The sequence below is a fragment of the Ricinus communis genome, chromosome 10 (assembly GCF_019578655.1).
Source record: "Ricinus communis isolate WT05 ecotype wild-type chromosome 10, ASM1957865v1, whole genome shotgun sequence".
Taxonomy (NCBI): Eukaryota; Viridiplantae; Streptophyta; class Magnoliopsida; order Malpighiales; family Euphorbiaceae; genus Ricinus; species Ricinus communis.
Genome location: NC_063265.1, coordinates 17,062,901 through 17,083,729, shown reverse-complemented (window position 1 = coordinate 17,083,729; position 20,829 = coordinate 17,062,901). Strand labels below are relative to the sequence as shown.

Sequence of the window (20,829 nt, the reverse complement as noted above, 5' to 3'; positions counted from 1 at the left end):
TAGTAACATAATAAATACCTTTTTAGTTAAAATTTAAATAGTAAAAAAGCACATAAACTTAACAAAATTTATTGTATATTTCCTTTTTATTCTAATTTTATTTAAAAATTAATTATTTTAATTTGTAAGACTTAATTCAATAGAACTACAATTAATAATGTTAAATATATTAATCAAAATTAGAATGGAGAAAAAAAAAGATCAGACAAGTAAATATAGAAAGTCAAACTAATATTTTATTTTATATCTAAAGAAATAGAAAATAATACTTAATAGTTTTTATTTTATTTTATAAAGTAATCTTCTTACAAATAGTTTCATCTGTATAAAATTATTAAGATGGCAGACAAATATCCTCGTAAGGACCATCGTGGACGCCTACACCACCACCCTTACCCCCTATTATGGAGACATCTTAGACACATTCTTCTACACCTACCTTTACACCTACCTATACACCCTCATCGAGGCCTCTGTTGCCTTTACTACTCTCCACTACACCTATTTATACACCTTTTATTAGTATTCCACCACCCGCCATAACTTTACCATCCACTGCTGCTCCACCTCCCACTACATTCGTGCCAACACCTGAGGAGACCTCACTTGTCGGATCATCATTGAAGAGTTCAAAGCCCTAAATGTAGATTGAGAATGATAGGTAATAAAATTTATTATTTTTTTAATATTGATAATTACTGTAACTACATTCAAATTTCTTATCTAAACTAACTGCATTAAATTCCTTGTAAACAGGCTGGTATACTCTCATTATTGCTCGGCGAGATCTTCAAGAACGTCATAGAGCGTGGGGGCTATGCATGGTGATTCGTGCCTAAGGAGACAAAGTACTCGTACTTCACAGAGTTGAAGGTAATAAATATTATGATTATTTATTCTTTTATTTTTAAGTGATTAATATTAATATTTTTTTTTTTTTAGAAATTTTCACCTGGAACTGAAGGTACGAGGACCAGCTCCAACCTATATGAGATAGGCAGGTAGCCGAGAGATACCGTGATATGGTATCCACTAGAAAAGGAGTAGGAAACGGCCTCGATGTGTCATGGAGGACACCTGGGCCCACTTAACAGGCTACTAGAAGAGGTCCTAGGTGAAGGCAGCCACTAAGACACACAGCAATAACGTCTCAACGAGGTTGTCAGCCCTGGTACAAGCCCTGCTCGTCACACTGCTGGATCTAGGACGGTCATTGACCACCGAGGGCACTGGTAAGAATGGAAATTATGTACTTTATTTACAAGAGTTAATTAAATTTATAACAGATAATAATGATGTTTAATCTAACCATCTTCTTTTGTTCACACTAGGGAGTTGGGCTGCGAGCCTACCGCCTTTGAGTTGTTTCGCCGGTTGCACAACAAGATCGACAACCAGTTCATCGACAACAAGTCTCAACATATCGTTGTAAGTTACTTATAACATATTAAAAAATTTCAATTAATATTCCTATCGTTTCAATTTAATATGATAGTTAATTAATGTTTGTCTATTAAAAGATACTGTTGAGGCATGACCAGCTATTGTATCTCAGCCCGGGGAGGGTTCTTTCAATCCTCCACCGATTGACATGTCGCAGCTGTTTGTCGACGTCGTCAACGGGGAGAAGAAACAACACATATACTGCCTGGGCTCAGAGGCGCCCACCTTCACCCAACCCTGCAGCTCCAACAACACTGCCTCTGATCGCTCGGAGGAGGCACTCAGATGTGATATACGAGCGAAGCTAGATCAGGAGTACAACACCTGCATAGCAGATCTCGAGCGGACGATGCAACACATGGTTCACATGTTTGGTGCTGACTTTGTTCCACCAGTTGCACCTACTCCAGCCGGTGCATCTGCGAATACTACCCCGGATCCTTCGGCTCAAGACCACAACTCCTCCTTTGGCTCAAGGACTCCTCCTTCTCGTCAACTGCTTCCGATTAGAGACTTTTCCGTTTATACTTTACTTTATTATTGTTTTGTACAATATTTTGACTTTGCATTTTTTGTATATTATTATTTTTATTTTCTAATTTTAATTTCTTATTTCTATTTTAAATTTTCAAATATGTTAATTAATTTACAATTTAAAAATACTAATTATTTTTTAGAAAAGTATTTCATGCGTTCAATAATGGATTAGTGATGGCTATAAATAAATAATTTATAATATTGAAAAATAGTGACAGATTAGCGATAACCTCCTAATATAAAAAAAATAAATATGATAAAGTTTACCGGCGGCAAAAATCTGTCGGTAAAATGGTGCAACGATGCCTTTTGCCTACGCCTTTTGTAAGTTAATGTATTTCATAATACAAAAATATTTTTTTCATTTTTATTATTTCTATTTTACTTTCTCTATCATATTTTATTATCAAATGGAATAAATTTCTTATTAAACTTCGATCAACCATAACATAAGAATCAATCTATAAAAGATATAACATTATATGATATCTACTGGCCCTGTAGCTGCTCTCCAAGGATTAATTTTTCTATATCTTTTCCTTTCAAGTTAACAAATCTTCAATTTGGCAAAACCATATATGAAGGGTCAAAGCATCACATGCAGTAACCAAAAAAAATATCTAATTGAATAAAAGTATTAATAAACCAAAGTCTTGGGGAGATCTTCTATACTGACATTTGTTTTTATATATGTTGCCACTGTTTCTTATTAATTCTCCTTTAATTGCAGCTGTTAGAGTTTTTTTTTTTTTAAAGAAAAGTTATTATAAATTACACCATTAATGAATATAAACATAAAATACAAACTGTTTGCACCCTAATATTTTATTAAACAGTTAAAACAATTAAATGCTTAGCCTAAGACTACTGGTTCCTAACCATAATTTTTAATCTGAATTTTGAAATTAATTGCAATGGACAGTTTGCTGGATATATTGGATGATTAGAAGAGACAAGATATGAAGATTAATAATGAGTAAGAGTAAAATATTATAGTTCACATGGGTGCATACATTTTGAAAATTCCACGCAACAATTTATTGACTCCTTTGAATAGTATTGCAAGTACTGTGTGTACCTAAACATGTGTACAAATTCAGTGCAATATTAAACATATATATATATATAGTTACCTAGCTAGTCACTTAACTTAAGGCTCCTTTCATTTTATAGAAATATTATTTTCTGCTTTTTGTTCTGGGTTTGGTGCATTCGAGAAAAATAAGTTTATGGAAAATATTCTCTTAGGAAAAAAATTAATTAGGTTGAATTTCAAATATTTACACACTTATGATAAAGAAAAGAATTTATACAAAGTTAGCTAAATGTATGCTGATTTGATCATCACCTTAGTACAACTAGTCGGTCTAAATTATATAAAGATATTTTAGAATTCAATGATATATTTATGTATATAATATAGTAAAAATATGTGTTTTTACTTCACTTAAATTTAATTGTCTATTTTCAGATAATATTGGCTAAAAGAAAAAAAAATTGAGCCAAATACTCAAAAAAAAATTTAATTGGACACTTTTGTGTAAGGCCCAAGATTAAGACGCATGGACTACTATTTGCAAGACCTGACCAAAGATTATAAAGCCCAAAGAATTTTTTAGTCATTTTATATAATTATTAGAATTTATATTAAGAGTTATTTATAAAATAATATTTGGTGGATATAAAAATACTTAAAATTTTATCTATTAGATATATTTATATTAGGTATACATTTCTAGGGAGACTTATTTAGAAGATAACTCTTCTCTATATATATTTCTCTGCAAAAACTTAATTTTAGAGAGGAGGAGAGCTCTCTGCATTTGTCAACCATTATTTTCTCTATAGTTCTTCTACAAACATTTTAGTTTAATTTAAATTACTCTTTATAAGATTTAAGGAGTTTTTTAACTAGTATTTTTCTACCATACTTCAGACATCATAAACTTACTTTCTTATATATATTTTGTACACACCTAATAATATATAAAAGAATTAAATATTTTTGTTTCCTCAAAATAACCGGAGCCTAGTTGTTTTCCTTTCTCTTAATGCTCCTAAAATAATTATAACAAAAAGGGTCATAAAACTCGAGTGTGTCTAATTTTATTTTATTTTTTAAATAGGAGACCACCTATCAATCAATCATGGAGCTATCATAATAAGAAAATATTAATTTAAAAGAGGGAAAAAAAAAACACAAAGAAATGAAAGAGGAGAAGTATGAAGTGTGTGTGGTATGTGGAAATATTGGTAGGTAGAACATCAACAAGTTAAAGGTACAATCAAGATTGAGAAAGTTATAGAAAAGTTGTTTTCATTTTGGACTATGATAATGGCACTTGCGATTAGTTAATTTCTTATATTTTAAACCTGTAACTTTTAGCAACCAACCAATTCCACTTCTCTTTTCACTAATTAAGATGTAATAAGTAAAGGGTATCATCTATACAAGGAATTATAGTTTATATTCAAAATTTCTTTTTTGCATAGTATAAGAAATTGATTGTTTTTTTATTATGTAGTTTACCGTCTATAAGTCTTCTTTAGGATAAAAAATATGATATTAAAAATAGTTATTTACGAAAAAAGAAAAAAAAAAAACGAAATATCCAAGTTTATGTTAAGAACATAGGATGGTGGGCAACTATCTCTATTCCTTTTATTTTGTTTTTCTTTGTGTGTGTGTGTGTGTGTGGTGGGGTTATTGATTAACCCAATTTCACCAAAGTCTAAAGTCAATAAATTAAAATTTGTCTTATATTATAATTTGCTTCCAAATTTTATCGTTTTTAAAGTTTGAATTTGAGATTTTATAATTTTAAAAATTACTTTAATAGATAATTTTTAATTAACATCATAAAATTTACTGATATTATATCACATATACTTATTTATGAATATTAATTATTTTTTTCCATTTATGCTAGATAATAGCATAATGATAAAAGTTGTAATAAACTTAGTCAAGAAAGAATGGAAAAGGTTTTGAGATTTTTATTTTATTTTATTTTTTCATTTTGAAAAAGGTTTTGAGCTTTTTAATCTGTAATAGAAAAGAGAAAATAAATAAATAAACATTTGTAGCATATAATCTTCGCTTGCGCCACGTTTGCTTTTTTGGGTGTATCGTAGTATATATATTCCACAACTTCAAAAAGGTCGGCCGGCCATATGGATGAGCTGGTATACTCTTTCCTGCCATGATAAGTGGGCCCAAGTATATACATGTACACGTGTCCATACATCTCTTCATCTCCAATCAACATCCAGTGGTGATCAATAAAGCAACTGAATTATTTGGTATATACAGTAGTACTTTCTATGTATTTAAGGATTTAGGATATGACGATAATTACATGAAAGTTGTTAATGTTTACCAAATTCTAACTGTTTGGGATTTTGCTTTATTTGTTTAATTGTATTCGCTTACATTAGTCTATTTTTCAATCTTTTTATATGGTTTTTGATTAACTACTAAAAAGGCCACTGCCCTTTCTTGACTAGACAAAAAGCTTCTTATGCCTTTTTTCTTTTTCCTTTCTTGCATTATTGCCACAACTTTGTAAATTTGGAGATAATCACCTAAAAAATAGACTTAAAAAGATGAATAAGAAATGATCCGATCGGTATTTTTATTTATAAAAATTAATAAAATATTAAATTTAAATTTTTTTATATAATATATTTCAGTATCGTAATTTTATTAGTAAATAAAAATAATAAGTGATCGTTCGTTATCTATTGAAATCTAATTAAATTAAGTAAAATTAAAATTAAAATTAAAATGTCGGGCAATTTTTGATATGGAATATGCATCTCATATTAACTCTAGCTTAATTTTATATATAGAAAGATTATTTGATTTTATTGTCAATTTTGTAATTAACGAAATTCACCATGAGCGTGTGCTTGTTGAAATACAGGATTTATATTGCGGATCAGTAATTTAGTTATCAGGCTTTTTGAAAAGGGCAATCATGTGTTTAAGAGTCCGAGCTACAAAATAAGGCGTCCATTACACGGCAGCGTTTCCACACAGTTGTATTCCAAAAAGCAAAGGGCTCCACACTCACCCTACCCACCTCTCTCTCTCTCTCCCTCTCTCTCTCTCTCTCTCGCTATATACCAAGCCTCAACTCTATCTCTCTTTTATCACAATTAAACTCTTCTGTTCTTCTTCTTCTTCTTCACCACCGTCTCCACAACCATGTCTGCCAAAGACTGTGGAAACCACGGCCACAAGCGGCGAAAACTCTTCAGGAGAATATTCGCCGGCATACTAATCTTCCTCTTCTTAGTCCTCGTCACAATCCTCATAGTCTGGGCCGTACTCCGTCCAAGCAAACCAAAATTTGTCCTCCAGGACGTCACCGTTTTCGCCTTCAACGCTTCCACTCCCAATTACCTAACTTCCAACTTCCAAATCACATTCTCTACACGAAACCCAAACGACAAAGTGGGTATCTACTACGACAAGCTGGATGTGTACGCTACTTATCGTAACCAACAGATCACTCTCCGATCAGCAATCCCTACAAATTATCAAGGACACGAGGAAATCAATGTCTGGTCTCCTAACATCTATGGTACTGCTGTTCCTGTTGCACCGTACAACGCTGCCTCTCTAGCACAAGATCAGAACGCGGGTGCTGTTCTTATGATGATTAAAATGGATGGACGGGTGAGATTTAAAGTTGGTACTTTTGTTTCTGGACGATATCATCTGTATGTTAAATGTCCTGCTTATATCCAATTCGGTAGCAGAACTGCCGGAATTATTGTCGGTGAAAACTCCGTTAAGTATTCACTTCTAGTCAGCTGCAGTGTAAGTCTTTGAAGATGCATAGAAAGAAAGAAAGATTATTTATGACATGTAACGCCGTTTAAGTTTTTCTTTTTCTTTTCCCCCTTAAAATTTTTATGTTATTATATGAAATTGATGGCCGTCTGTTTTAGATTTAAATATATATTATGTTATAAAGGCTTTCAAGTGTACATTTTTCTAAAGTAAATAAACCGCAGAAGAAAGATAACGAGACAGATCGATTACCTACAATTTTATTTTTGGTTAATGATTCCTGTTGGCTTTAAATTTGAATTCTTTCTTTCATTTTTTTCTTAAGTTAATGGGTTCTAATTAGAATTAAAATTCAAAATTTCATTTTCAAAAAGAAAAAACTCAATATTTTATAATTTTAAATATGAGATACATCTAATTAATTTTATTTATGGGGTTATTTACTAGTAATTAATTAAAATATGGACTAATAATTGTGATTGAAAGATAACAAATGAGTGTATAGCGGAGGTTGTGGAGTCATTGTCGTTCATTTTGTATACACTCACTCGCATACACACATTATTCTATTGATGTTTACTTATTCTTTACACTTTTCTTTTTTCTTTTTCTTGGATCTTTAAACGTCTACATGTTAATAAGATATATATATTTAGTCAACTATATAATTAGTGATGATACCTTTCATCGGGGTTTTAGTGGTATATAAAGAAATTATTGTGCCAATATTTTTATATGTGGATAAAGAAATTATTATATTGTACTTAATTTGTGGAGAGTGAATTGGATATGATTTGCCTTTTCATCGAGTAGTACATAACTGGGGAGGGTTTGGTTTGTTTGTTTGTTTTTGTGGTAAGAAGTATCCATATCCATGACACGACCATTTTGCAATATGAATACAAGAAACAGATAGAAAAGGTTAAAACCCTTGTAACATACAGAGCCATGACCTAACAGCCATCTAACCAAGAAGTAAAATGCACACCCTAGGTTAGCTATATTGCATGGAGACGAAACTCCCTCTTCTTTGAGTTGGCCCGCCACACCAGCCATGTGTAAACACATATGTATATGGACTTGCACAAAGGGAAAAATATCCAATTATCTGGTCCTGCAGTCGATGTTAGAATTGTTAAAAAATTTAAAAACGAAAGAGAGAGAAAGAAAAAAGAAGAAAAAGAGGCTACCTAACATTTACTTAGAAAGAGCTCACTTACCAGTAGAAGTTTAATCTAGAGTTTTGATGGTTTTTGGTATTGTAAAATGTAGCACACAGTTGACAGTATAGTGGCAGTCCTTTTCATTCCTCACCAGCCTTCACCTACTAATTAATGATAATGTCGTGATAGGAAGGGACTTTGATCATGTCTATTCTATAAAAATGGTCCTTATCTTCCTTTTTATTTAATTATCATCATAATAGTCTATAGCAATATATCACAAAGCTCAACAAATTCAAGAAAATATTTATTTTTATTCGTATAAATATTTTTTATTTTTATTTTGTTTAGAAAATTAAACAAATCAAAAATTTCACAGTAAGTAAAATAATAATTCATCTAAAAGAGAGAAAAGAACTTATATCTAAAGCCTCAATTCTTAAAAAGAAGCATTTCTACCACCACATGTATTGATAAGATTAATTAATTACTTAAAATAGTAGCAGTAGTGATATGAGGCCGTCTACTTCTTGCTCATTACTCCGAGAGAAGGTTCTCAGTATCTACTAAATATACTTATACGTATAGACATGTGCATTGATTTGGTTGGTTTATCGATATTTTAGATTTGTAGCCGACTGATATATAATTGATAATAAGGTTTGATTAAGATGATATGATTCGTACATGCAAATGAGGATGCATTGCTGATTATGGTAGGTGGAATGGCATCCTCCAACAAGTCAAGAATTAGGGGATTCTGGTCGATTGAGCCTAAGAACTATTTCACTTTTTTCTTTGTCAAGTTTTGGCAATTGGTCTAAACTATTTATAATGTTTCTTTTACTGGTTGGACTGACCTTTATATTTGGGCCTGTTTTTACTTGGCCTGATCTATACCATTATAATCAAACTCCTCAGCTTGTGTTGGTCCAGATGTGACCCTAAATTCAAAAGTGGTTACCAAGCACTACCCGACCTCAAACTAATTCTTCAGTTAAAAAAAACAAAAAACAAAGAAAACCTCAACTAATTCTTAGAGCTTAGCTGTCATTGTATTCGACAATTAATAATTATTGTTAGTCACTGATAAATATAAACTGTTCAATAAAATTTAAATTTTTTATCGATATAAAATTTCTTTTAAATATTATTCTAATTAAAGAAATAGAAATTACAATTTTAAATGATATTTATTATATGAATTATAAGAAATTAATTATAAAAATTAATTTTAGATAAATTATTTATAATAAAAATTTAATATAATTAAAAGATTGAATAAACTGTCAATCGATGGAAAAAAAGGTTTAACAGGAATAAATACGCTGATAGGTAACTAATCAACTACTGACTATTGATTTTTATTTATTTACCAAATATGGAGAAAGCTGATTGTTAGAAGACAAACAACTATTAACTAATTCCTAACGATTAATTCAGACAACTTACCCATCTTATATTAATTGGAGATAATCATATGGATTCTTTTTCTATTATTACTAATGATCGATAATCACTGCTAATTTAAAACAATCAGAAAAATATAATACTAGATCCAAATATCACCAGGCCAAAAAATATGAGAAAAAATAGCACATATGAATCATAAATGAGTTCACAGTAAAATAATTTTTTTTTAAAAATAAGATAAATATATTGGCAGCTTTTCAGAAATATTCTAAAATTAACGAAATATATTATTTTTACTGTGTAAATTCATTAGAAATATTATTTTTAATTTTTTTTAATTATGGTGTGGTTATTTTTTGATTGTTTTTCACCAATACTGTAAAACTTAATAAAAAATGAAAAATCATATTTTTAATATTTTCATACAGTAAACAATGAAAAAAAAGATTACCTATTTTTCCAAATATATTATAGCTAGTGATACGATAACCCAGTTATTAAAGAAAATACATCCTATCTCAGGAAAAAGGAAAAGACATGCAAAGCCAGCACCATCATCTGAATCCGAACCCAAACCCGAACCAGTTGGGGTTAAGAGTTTTCACTTTGGTCATCTTGGGCTTTGCAAATTGTCTACTTGGGTCACACTTGGTCAGGGACAGGGTTTAGACCTCTTCTAACAAAATTTATTTTAATTATCAATTTAATAATTATCCTCCAAGAAAATGAGATTTAAATCTAATGTCCACTTTTCAGGTAGTCTCATATTATCACGGTTAGTTGTCTTGAGGGGTACTATTATTGTTAATATTATCAGTAAAAATATTATTACAACTAACCTGAGTTGAAGTTGCATTATTTTTAAGAGTTGGATCAAAGAATAAATAATTATTAAAAAATTGAAGACTAAGAATCATGAATTACTATAACATTTAAATTGTTAATTACACCAAAATTCATGAATTTCTAAAACTTCTCTTTGTTTGACAAGAGGAGTTTAAATGTTTTTTAACAATTAAATAACTTGCTCGATTGAAAGGCTCAAGAGCCTAGAGATAATACAAGTGGTAATTGAGTGCATAAGAATGATTTACACCACCCTAACCTACAAAGGAAAAAGGCTCAAATACAATTCACAATTGAACGGGTTTAAAGAAAAGGGATATAACCCATTAAACAGAGGCTAAAGCCCTCTACCAAATTGGCTCAGATGCCTACAAATTTTTGAAAAAATGTTAATTGGTCCCTGACTTAATCCCTTGTATCGGAATGTGCCTTTCTTCTTCCTCATAAGCACGAAGCACTACCAACATAGTAAACTAGAACCACGACTCCAATCCTCCTATAACACCCTAGCACTTAAACACCACTAGCCCCCAACCATAACGCCAAAATCATAAGGATTAAACCATTGATGCACAACCCCTATAACCTAATGGAATCGACAGAAATAATCTAACACACTATTGATGATTTAGTCCTCTCAAACCTTCTAATTATGATGAATCAGAGTAAATATCAATATGGAAATGATCGACAATTACCCAAATTTTGTAAAAGATCCAACAACTTTCCTTCTCCTTTATCCATATCCACTAAACAACGAACTCCTACCGGACATTGGCGTGCTTGAAAGGCAGACGATAACTCACTTTCAAACCATGCAAAAAAACAGAAAGAGTAATCTTATAAAGAAAAAATAAACAATCTTAACAATTTAGACTAATATTAAAACTAAAACTCAAATAAAGATAATTGATATAAACTTTATTAAAGAAAGCCCAATAAGGCCACTAGAGAGACTCTTAGTAGCATGAGCCCTCAACAATCGCCTAAAGTACAATCCTAGAACAACTAAAGAGAGAATAATTAACTCATTAAGAATCATATTAATGATTTGAGAGAATTTTAATTTAAAGATGTGTTTTATGGAAAAAGAAAATGTATAAGTGGATTTTGATTTATCTAAATTTCATTTGAAAGAATGATTAATTATTTTAGATAGCTTGTATGTTCTAGGGTTGCTGGCTGCACATCTTAGCTAAAGAAGATGGATATCCTAGGCAATTTACAAAATAATTCCTCATAACTACATCACAAGCACAACTTCAATCACATTTTCAATATTATCTTCTTCAGAAAAAAGGGCAAAAGTTCAATTTGTTCTTTTGTTGGACCAATTCAACATTTCACCTAACCCATACCAAAACTAAAAATCAGGTCTAAACACTTAAGAAGTCTGGCTTTGAACTTCCTTCTTATTAACAGATCCAATTCTGTATGCATTGACAATTGTTGTCACGTATGCACACAAAATGACTAACTTCGGTTGGAAATAAATAATTATAGTCGAACCAAAAATGTGAAACTGTGTGGATGAATTAAGGGTACTCTTGATACGTTTCAGAAGTGATAAATAGTATTCCGGCAGAAATTATATTACAATTTTCTATTTAGTTGACAAAGACATCAATTCTTTGTTTTTTCTTTATTGGATTCTTATATTTTAATAATTTGAATTTATTGCAATTAAAATTTATTATTCCCTCCATCCTAAATTAATAATTCTTTTTTCTTTTCTCATTTGTCTTAAAATATAGTTTATCTTTTTTAATTCTTTAATTCTTCTGATATATATATATATCATTTTATTAGACTGGTCAAAATTAATTGACCCAAATTAGTTGTCGTAATTCTTATAATATGACACGAAACATCTATTAGCATTAGTATTTAAAATATATGGAATTTGTATGACACCTCATTTACCATATCAATTAAATCTTAATCAAATTGGTTTAATTTTTTTAATTTAATTATAACAATTATGTCAATACACTAATTTATTAAATCTAAAACCGTTACTTACAAATAGATTAAGAATGGTTTATAGATGTAAATTTTTATTTAAATAACTATTTTTTGTGACAGAGGTGACAGAAGTGAACTCCTTACATATTAAATACTAATTCCATCATATGTAATATCACATGATATACGTTAGCTAATTTTAAAATTATCAAAATATTAACATTTTTAGTAAGTATGCAAAATTATATATTCTTCTGAACCAATAAGAAAAAGCTACCAAACGTACATCACCCACGCGCTTTCCGCAACTTTTATTGATTGATTTTTCATTTGGTTCGTACGGCGTACTAAACTTGTCTTAATTCTTTCCTTTGCACTCAAGTCAGTAGGTTATGTTTGATTAACATAATTATAAATATAATAGAGAAAAAAGACAAAAATGTAGTGTTCTTTTTTTCAATTAAACCCTGTTGATCTTTCGAAAGATCGCCATCGACAATATATTAAAGTGCTTAAAGCCAAAATAATCAAGCCAAACACAGGGAAGAATCGATCATATAGTGGAAAGCAAACACAAGGAAGAAAACTTCTTAGAAGTAAATAAACCCAAGAAATTCTGAATAAGTTGAAAGCTGAGCATTTAACAATAAACCTTTTCAGTTTCCAATCCATTTATATAATCAACAGAAGTAAGGAAACGATAAACTACTAATTATTTCCTTATCTTAAACTCCTATTCCCATGATATTATGTGTCTTCCGTTAACTTAAGCTGGCAATCCACCGCTAAAATAAGTAACTAAGTTTATTACATAATTTTAATTTTTTATATAACTTGTTTAATTATTAGATGCCATACAGATAAGAATTTCCAATTTCTTTTTCATTTCACAATTTTCTTTTACGAGTCTACATATTGATTAGAGTGTAATCTTGTAGTAAACTTTACAGTTATATTAGTGTTTTACACTATTTACTGATTAGCATATAGTATTTTTATAGCATCAATATCTTTCACAAAATAAAACATAAATAAATAACTGATAAATTTATTTATTTTTTTCATAATTTCTATATATCTCATGTTTTTTTTTTTATATTATACTATCGCCTCTTAATATTTAAAGACTATTTTTTCATTCTTCTATTTTATAATTTTATACTAAAAATTTATTTCATCAAAATTTTCATTAAAAAAATATTAATTATATTTAATTTTATACTATTTATCCCTTAGTTTTAGTGTAATATATAAGAATTGCTCTTTTTTATTGCACTAAAATTTTCTTACGCTTTGAAAGTCAATGCAATTAAAGGATTAAATTGATAAGAAAATATAATTTGATCTTCAAACTTTTTATCAAAATTACAATTCTAGTATAACAAAATGAATAATAAAAATAATATCTATTTTATTTTAATAATTTAAAGTTAAATTATATAATTTTTTAATATTCTGATAAATTTAAGTACTTTTAAGATACTTAAATTTACTAGAATTTAATTGTGCTGAAATTTAGAGTAATTAAAAACACTAGTTAATTAATTTTGTACAAAGGGTAAAAGTGTAATAAATAAATTATCAAGAGCAAGTTATATATTACTACAAAGATCACGAGACAAATAATATAAAACCAAAACTAGTTAATGATTATTTAATAAAAACTCGGATAAAAATAAAATTTTATTTGAAAATATAAAATAAAAAAATAAAATATTATAATTTCTTAATATTAAAAATAATCATTATAATATAAAAAAAATAATAATAATAATTAGCTCTTATGTAATATTTAAATATGTCACAAAAGAAAAACAATATGTAATATAATCAAGAAAAGTATAAGTACAAAATTGAAAAGGAAAGCATGGCATAATAAGTCAATGGCAGTGAATAGAAGTTACCATCGGTCTATCTCTATCAACAATGGCAACTAATCCCTACGTATCCATGGGAAAATACAGCCTTCCATCCCATTTCCATTTCATTTTCATTGCAAACTTAAAACACAAGCCAATCCCACAAAGTAACCGCGTGTATTGACGCGGCCAATTCCCGTGTTTTCTTCTCTTCCTCGCTTAAATTCTTCACACACCCCCTCTCCTTCTATAAAACCCAATTCACTGCCCTCTCTTCTTCCATATCACACTTTCTTTTTCTTTTAGCTTTCTTGATTCTTGATTCTTCGAACATCTCCTCTCTCATGGCAGAAAAACAAGCTCAGCTGAATGGAGCCTATTACGGCCCAGCAATCCCACCGCCACAAAGCTACCATCGTCCCGGCCGATCAGGCTGTGGATGTGGCTGTTGCCTCTTGAGTTGCCTCCTCAAAATTATCATCACCATCGCAGTGGTTCTTGGCCTTGCCGTGCTCATTTTCTGGCTCGTAGTTCGTCCTAACAAAGTCAAGTTCCACGTCACAGAGGCTAATCTCTCCGAGTTCAACATCAACAACAACACTCTCCACTATAACCTGGCTCTCAACATCACAGTACGTAACCCTAACAAGAAGATTGGCATCTACTATGACAGGATAGAGGCAAGAGGGAAGTATGAGGACCAAAGGTTTGGCTCTCAATTCTTGACTCCATTTTATCAAGGACACAAGAACACTAGTATCTTGACGCCTGCATTTCAAGGACAGCAACTGATGCTTCTTTCTGGTGATGAATTGACTGACTTTAATGAAGAAAGGGTTTCTGGGGTTTACAGTATTGATGTCACGTTGTATTTGAAGATTAGATTCAAGATTGGTGACCTTAAGATTGGCAAGTTCAAGCCCAAGATTCAGTGCGAGTTGAAGGTTCCTTCCAATTCCAGTGCTGTGCCTTTTCAGAGAACCGAGTGTGATTGGGATTATTGATCATTGTCTCTATACACTTCTATTCTTTTTCTTGTTGGATTTTTGAGTCTTCCATCAGTTGATCATTTCTTTATTTTTATGGTTATTCTTTAGTTTTTTTTTTCCTCTGCCTTCTTGATTTTACTTCTTACATGTACACATTTATTATTATTATTATTATTATTATTATTATTACTTCCTGCTATGGAGTTATGTTATTGATGCATATAAATAACTAACATGTTACTTTTTTAGTCTTCTTTAATGTACGTGTTATTTAGATAATTATCTACTGTTTGATTACTATTGTTCGCCCACTGCTAAATGGAGTTGTTTCTGTGGAAGCAACTTGATCAAATTGGCCATGAAGAATGATATTATTATTATTATTATTATCAAAGTACGGCTTTTGAATTGGCCTTAGGTTGTGTTGAACAATTCTTTTATTAATTAGGCATTGAAGTGTCATTATAGGAAAAAAGAAAGCTTAATGATGGATAAGGAATTGATTGAATAATAAGGAAGAGTTGAATTGGTAGACATATATTATATAAAAACAGTGTAAAAGCTCGCCAATTTCAGCATATGTGGCCTGCTTTTGAGAATATGAAAATGACATTGTTGGCTCCTTTCAAGATGGAAACTTCCTTTGCCATAGACCTTTGATCGAGTCAAAAGCCATCCTTTTTATTATCTTTTTTCAACAATTGGGCGATATAGTTACGTACTAAAAGCTAATCTTTCAATTTTTTAAACCTTCATCTATAATTTTTCCATTATCAATTCTATACTTAAACGAAACATTTCAAGGTTCATGCTATCATAGAAATTCTCTGCTTGTTTCTTTTCTTTTCTTTTCTTTTTTTCAAATCGCACAACTTTGAATGCTTAAAGCTGCAAAAATTACTTTATTGATAAGTTTAAAATTTATATAACATTAAAAACGACTTAGTACGAACCAAATTACACTCAGATTTTTAGTAAAAAAGAGATGTGGAGACTTTTGTACCCAGAAAATTTGCAGGAGTATATGATTTGTCAAGAAAAACAATGTTCTGATTGGGCTAGCTTTGGAATAATGAATATTGAATTAGGACACATTGGTCCAAGAAACCCACGACCGCGCAAAGACCTTCTATTAGATGCATATAAGAATGGTTGATTGGCTTTTCAAATTTGGGAAATAGAATTAAATCAGCCCCGTTAAAAGCCATACTTCAGAAAATAATAAATCTTTATCTTATAACCCCATGGATTGTATAAGGAGAAACTAAGACAACTCTAACCATATATTAATTGAAATCCTTATATTCAAAGCAAATGCAAATTCAAATCTAAGCTTCATTTTTTTTTCAATGTAAGACTGCAAACTTTACCTTCTTCTTAAATTTGATTGCTATCTAGCCTAAGCCCTTAATTAATCCTTAATTTTGAAAGCTAAGCGGTTAGAGGTAAAGTTTCTTATACTATGGCTTTAACTCTTTAATGAGCAGACAGAAGTACTGGTCCAACTAATAAGTGGAGGGCAGGCCCAACTTAAAGCTCATGCAGGCTAGAAGCTTTTTGTTTTATTTTTAATTTTTGAAACCAATGTTCAAATGGTGTTAAGGTCTATTTTATGCACACTTCAGTTAATTCAGTTTGGGATGGACGCATTCACATTTCAATCAGAAACTCTCTTTGCATCTTAAAATCAAAATTTCTCTCTTGTAAGAATAAGGATAAAAAGAAAAAAATCTGTTGAGTCTGTGTCATGGTGGTTGAACATGAATGGTCTGCTTTAGAATTAGTTTTGCTGTTTGTGTTGGTTGCCTCCGTCGGTCGGAGCATTTGGAAATCGAGGAATAGTTATATGTTTGAAGGGGATTCCTAATAATGACTGTTTGTAGGGCTACTAACTTTAAGGTTTCTCCGAAACATTTTGAAGCTACTAGGAATTGTCCTAGGGCGGAATCCCAGAGGTTTCCCGGTCTCTTTTTGTGTCTGTTCTGATCAAATGTAATACTGATGCGGTTAAAGACCTTGGTGCTATTGCTTAGTGGGGCGTGATCATGTTGGAAAGCTCATGAAAAAATGCTCCAGAGTCATCACAGTTTCTAAGGAATTTTCTTGTTACTGAGGCCTTTACTGTTTTTTGGGGTCCTCTTACAAGACCATTCGCGGCACCTGTTGATTGAGTATCTTCTATTTGACTCCAAGATTAGTACTGTGGTGATATACGGAGAATCCATTTCAAATTAAGTTATAACTTTCTAAACATTTCACAATGAAATACAATCCGTATTTTATGTTTAAAATAGTAATTGCTATCACTAATTGTTTTCTTTCTTTTTTATTTTATTTTTAAAAATATATTATATTATTATTTCTCTTATATTTATTTTCACTTTATTTTTTTTTAAATCACTTTGTTGGGAGTATCAGTTTGGTAAAAACAAAGTGACCTCTATATGTTTAGATTTAAAGTACCTTTATCTAACTAACTCTGCTGTCCACTCATTGTAAGAAAAAAAAAATGAAAGATACACTGAAGCAATAACTAGCAGAAAGGACCCATAAAATAGGGACAATAATCAGGCCCCATTAATACTCCTAAATCCTAATCCCAATAATGAAGAACGAAAATTATAGTAATGGTTGTGAGAATTTATTACAGTTACGTTACGCCAACGGCCATTAGAATTTACTACTACTTCCGTACAGTTACAGCCATCTATTGTTCCATCCAAGTTAAATGGTAATTTCCAATTCCTATTTCACTGTAACAGGACAGTCTGATCTTGCCACGTCCCCTCGAACCCACCAAATTAGTTGTCTGACGCTAACGTGGCAACATCACAACTCGTTAACGAAACCTCCTCACTTCCTAAAGTCAAATCAAATTTCAAATGCCAAAAAAGAAAAAAGAAAAAAAGTTAAAAGTTAAAAAAAATATACATACGTACATGACCAAAACCGTCGATGAAAGCGCCGGCGAATCATCACTGCATAAATTTAATATGCACTGTGTAAACGACACCGTTAAAATTAATTTCTTTCACGAGGAGGAGAAGGCGACGGAGTGTAATAAGGAGGAGAAGCACAAGGAGTAGAAAATGGCGTCGTATCATCAACAGCAATCATCACATCAGTAGCAGTAGCAGTAGCAATAGCAATAGATGAAACCTCTTCTGAAGAAAGACTCCTTATCAGCTTCTTTTTCCTGTTCTTTTTCTTATTATTCTCTTCTCTCTCTACAGAAGATAAATCCGTCTCTATCTCTTCTCTCTCTTCTTCTCTTATCGTAAACAAAGCCCTAGACGGTCCGTACAGTACGTGCCGTTTTAACATCTCGTCCACGTCAGCATCATCCGATGTCGTCGTTGGGGGAGCGGCGGTAGCAGCAGCATCTGATGCTGCTGTTTCTGCGTCAGGTTCGATGCGAGTACTGGTCTGGTTTTTCCAGCAGAAGAAGTAGAGCAGTTCTTTCGACGGAGTTGTTGGATAGAACGACGACGTCTCGCTACTGAATTCCAAGTCACCAGTTCGGTTGTGAAATCTTCTTCGGCGATATAAAACGTAGAGAACTTCGGCTATGAGAACTACTAGAGAAACGGCGAAGATAATTGTAAGTGCTGTACATATCTTGTTTAAGGTGTTCATGACTAATAACAAAATCACAGCAATAATAAGCTTGTTATCACATGATAAGGAAATTTATTAAGAAAAACGTAAATAAATGAAAAAGGTATCAGTGTTTGGTTCTCTATGAAAATAAATTTAGAGAAGAGATGAATTTTGTTGCTTGGTTTCTTGGAAACGTGAATGTAGAAGGAAAAGAAAAGAAAAGGAAGAAGATGAGTGAGTGAGCGAGGGGGTGATACGACGTGGATGTCGAGAGAGAAGGTGACGTGGACTTGCTTTAATTTAAAATTTGAATTAGTTAGGCGGATGAGAAGTTGCTGTCTCGTTGTGGTAAGCAAGATTAAAATGACCATTTGGTAAATCCACCTTAAGAATGGAGTATACGGAATTTTTTTTGTTTTTTTATTTTTATGTGAACCATTGTTTAATGAAATCACAAGACCCCTAAATATTGACTATATTACTCATTCCGTTACTTTGAATTTATTAGTAGATTAAGAAATTAAATTTTTAATTAATATCATCAATTTTTATTAATATTTTTAAAAATATTCTTATTAAACTTTTCAATAAAAGGTATCATTTTAAAATATAAAATGTAAAAAAATTAATTGTATTTGATATTACTGTGTTGATATTTAATTATTAAATGAACAATTATAAATATGTTGTGTTCATTTAAAAACTTTTCGATGGTAAATTTAGACAATAGAGTGTTACTAAATGCCAACTGATCCAAATGAAGAGGATAGAAGTAGCGTGTGGACTTGCTTTCTCTTCTATATTTATCATCGTTATAATTCTTGTTTGTTGTCCGTTTTCAATGTTATATGTTGAATTTTGTTTTTTCAGGCTTGGCATCTTTACTTTGTTCCTTTTTGCTGTATTACACATGTCCTCTCATTGTTATGATTCTAATTATTCATTATTAAAGCTATTCTGTAGAAATTTACTTCTAGGGTTAGCTAGAACTTGTGTAAACACTTAGAGATCATAGATACAATTTTAATTATTAATAAAAGTATCTATACATTAAATAAAAATTAAAATAAAAGGTAGGTGCTAAAGTGGTATTACAAAAAAATAAAATAAATAAATTATAATTTTGAAAGAAACTTTGCCATTATTAATGAATTTCACAATCGACATAAATATTTATTAGATAGTAGATACTTTGCCATTATTGAAAAAAGGCTGAAAGTATTCAATGAATCCATAATTGCAAGGGATAGAATAATTATATACAATCTCAAAATGTTATTATCTGACATTAATTATGAATTTATAATAGGCCAAAAGAAAAAAAAAAAAAGCAATGGTGGATACTATACTGGAATTGATAAAAATGTTTGAAACTTTAGACTAATAAAACATTGTTGTTACATCATCCACTTATTCTAATTGCTTTAAAGGGAAATATAAGCAAAACTTTGAAGAAATAAAATATCAATCATTTGAAGTTGAAACCATAGATGAATTTCACTTAGAAGTTAATATGTCTTGAGTTAACGTTTAAAATTGGCATAAAACAGAGATGAAAGGGGAAAAGAATATTCTTGATATAACAGGTTGGTAAAAGTAGATGACATAAATACATTTTAAAAATAATTTAATAGTAAGGTTGGGTGAAATTTGTATCTTGTTTTTTCTTTTTCTTTTTTTATATATATAAAAAAAAAAGGTTAATGGAAGAAAACAAATTGTGTTGATTATATTGCATAAATAAAATTGTGGAATGTATCGCATGAAAGAATCTTAGAGAAGTGAATATGTTAGTGGCAGATTTGGTTGTACATTTCCTTGGTTCAGATACAACATATGGATCCCATCCCACAATCTAAGTCATGTTTTTCTTGGGGACCATCTAATCTCTGTCTAAACTTCAGTAGTTGGTGCTCTTATAAAACAAACTTTTAAAAACGAGAAAATTACTCTTAATGGCATTTAATAGAATAAGTATTTATGGTAATGATATTTATGTGGGGGGCAATTAGCCCCACTTCACCTTTATAATTTCATCTCATTCAGTTGATGTAGATGTCTGAACTAGTTAAGGTTGTTTGGATGCAATATTTAAAATCTCTTTTAGTTGTCTCACTGAATAATCAAAGTTCATTTCTAATATATATATATATTTTGACTTAACTCAAAATAAATAAATAAACATATATATAATTTATCTTTTATTTTTAAGG

At 30.6% G+C, this 20,829-nt stretch overlaps 3 protein-coding genes and 1 long non-coding RNA gene across 5 annotated transcripts; 3 read left to right on the top strand and 1 right to left on the bottom strand.

The window, feature by feature from the left end:
• Positions 1 to 491: 491 nt before the first annotated feature.
• LOC125368672 lies at positions 492 to 2,055 on the top strand. The gene is made up of 4 exons (XR_007214426.1): positions 492 to 873; positions 943 to 1,232; positions 1,332 to 1,428; positions 1,556 to 2,055. It is a non-coding gene; the product is annotated as an uncharacterized LOC125368672 (long non-coding RNA).
• A 4,029-nt stretch (positions 2,056 to 6,084) lies between these two features.
• LOC8275746 (NDR1/HIN1-like protein 1) lies at positions 6,085 to 6,978 on the top strand. The gene has a single exon (XM_002532495.4). The coding sequence runs from the start codon at positions 6,191 to 6,193 to the stop codon at positions 6,818 to 6,820; it is 630 nt and encodes a 209-aa protein (XP_002532541.1). The 5' UTR covers positions 6,085 to 6,190; the 3' UTR covers positions 6,821 to 6,978.
• Positions 6,979 to 14,264: 7,286 nt separating this feature from the next.
• On the top strand, positions 14,265 to 15,215 carry LOC8275745 (NDR1/HIN1-like protein 3). Its single transcript, XM_002532494.4, has one exon. The coding sequence runs from the start codon at positions 14,372 to 14,374 to the stop codon at positions 15,029 to 15,031; it is 660 nt and encodes a 219-aa protein (XP_002532540.1). The 5' UTR covers positions 14,265 to 14,371; the 3' UTR covers positions 15,032 to 15,215.
• Positions 15,216 to 17,538: 2,323 nt separating this feature from the next.
• LOC8275748 lies at positions 17,539 to 18,904 on the bottom strand. Of its 2 annotated transcripts, none has more exons than XM_015727464.3 (2): positions 17,956 to 18,904; positions 17,539 to 17,876 (listed from the first exon to the last, which is right to left on the bottom strand). In XM_015727464.3, exon 1 carries the CDS (start codon positions 18,650 to 18,652, stop codon positions 18,038 to 18,040), a length of 615 nt encoding a protein of 204 aa, XP_015582950.1. In that variant the 5' UTR covers positions 18,653 to 18,904; the 3' UTR covers positions 17,539 to 17,876; positions 17,956 to 18,037. The 2 variants fall into 2 exon arrangements, with proteins under 2 accessions (XP_015582950.1, XP_015582951.1); XM_015727465.3 differs by having other exon boundaries at positions 17,539 to 17,872.
• Between the last annotated feature and the right edge of the window lie 1,925 nt (positions 18,905 to 20,829).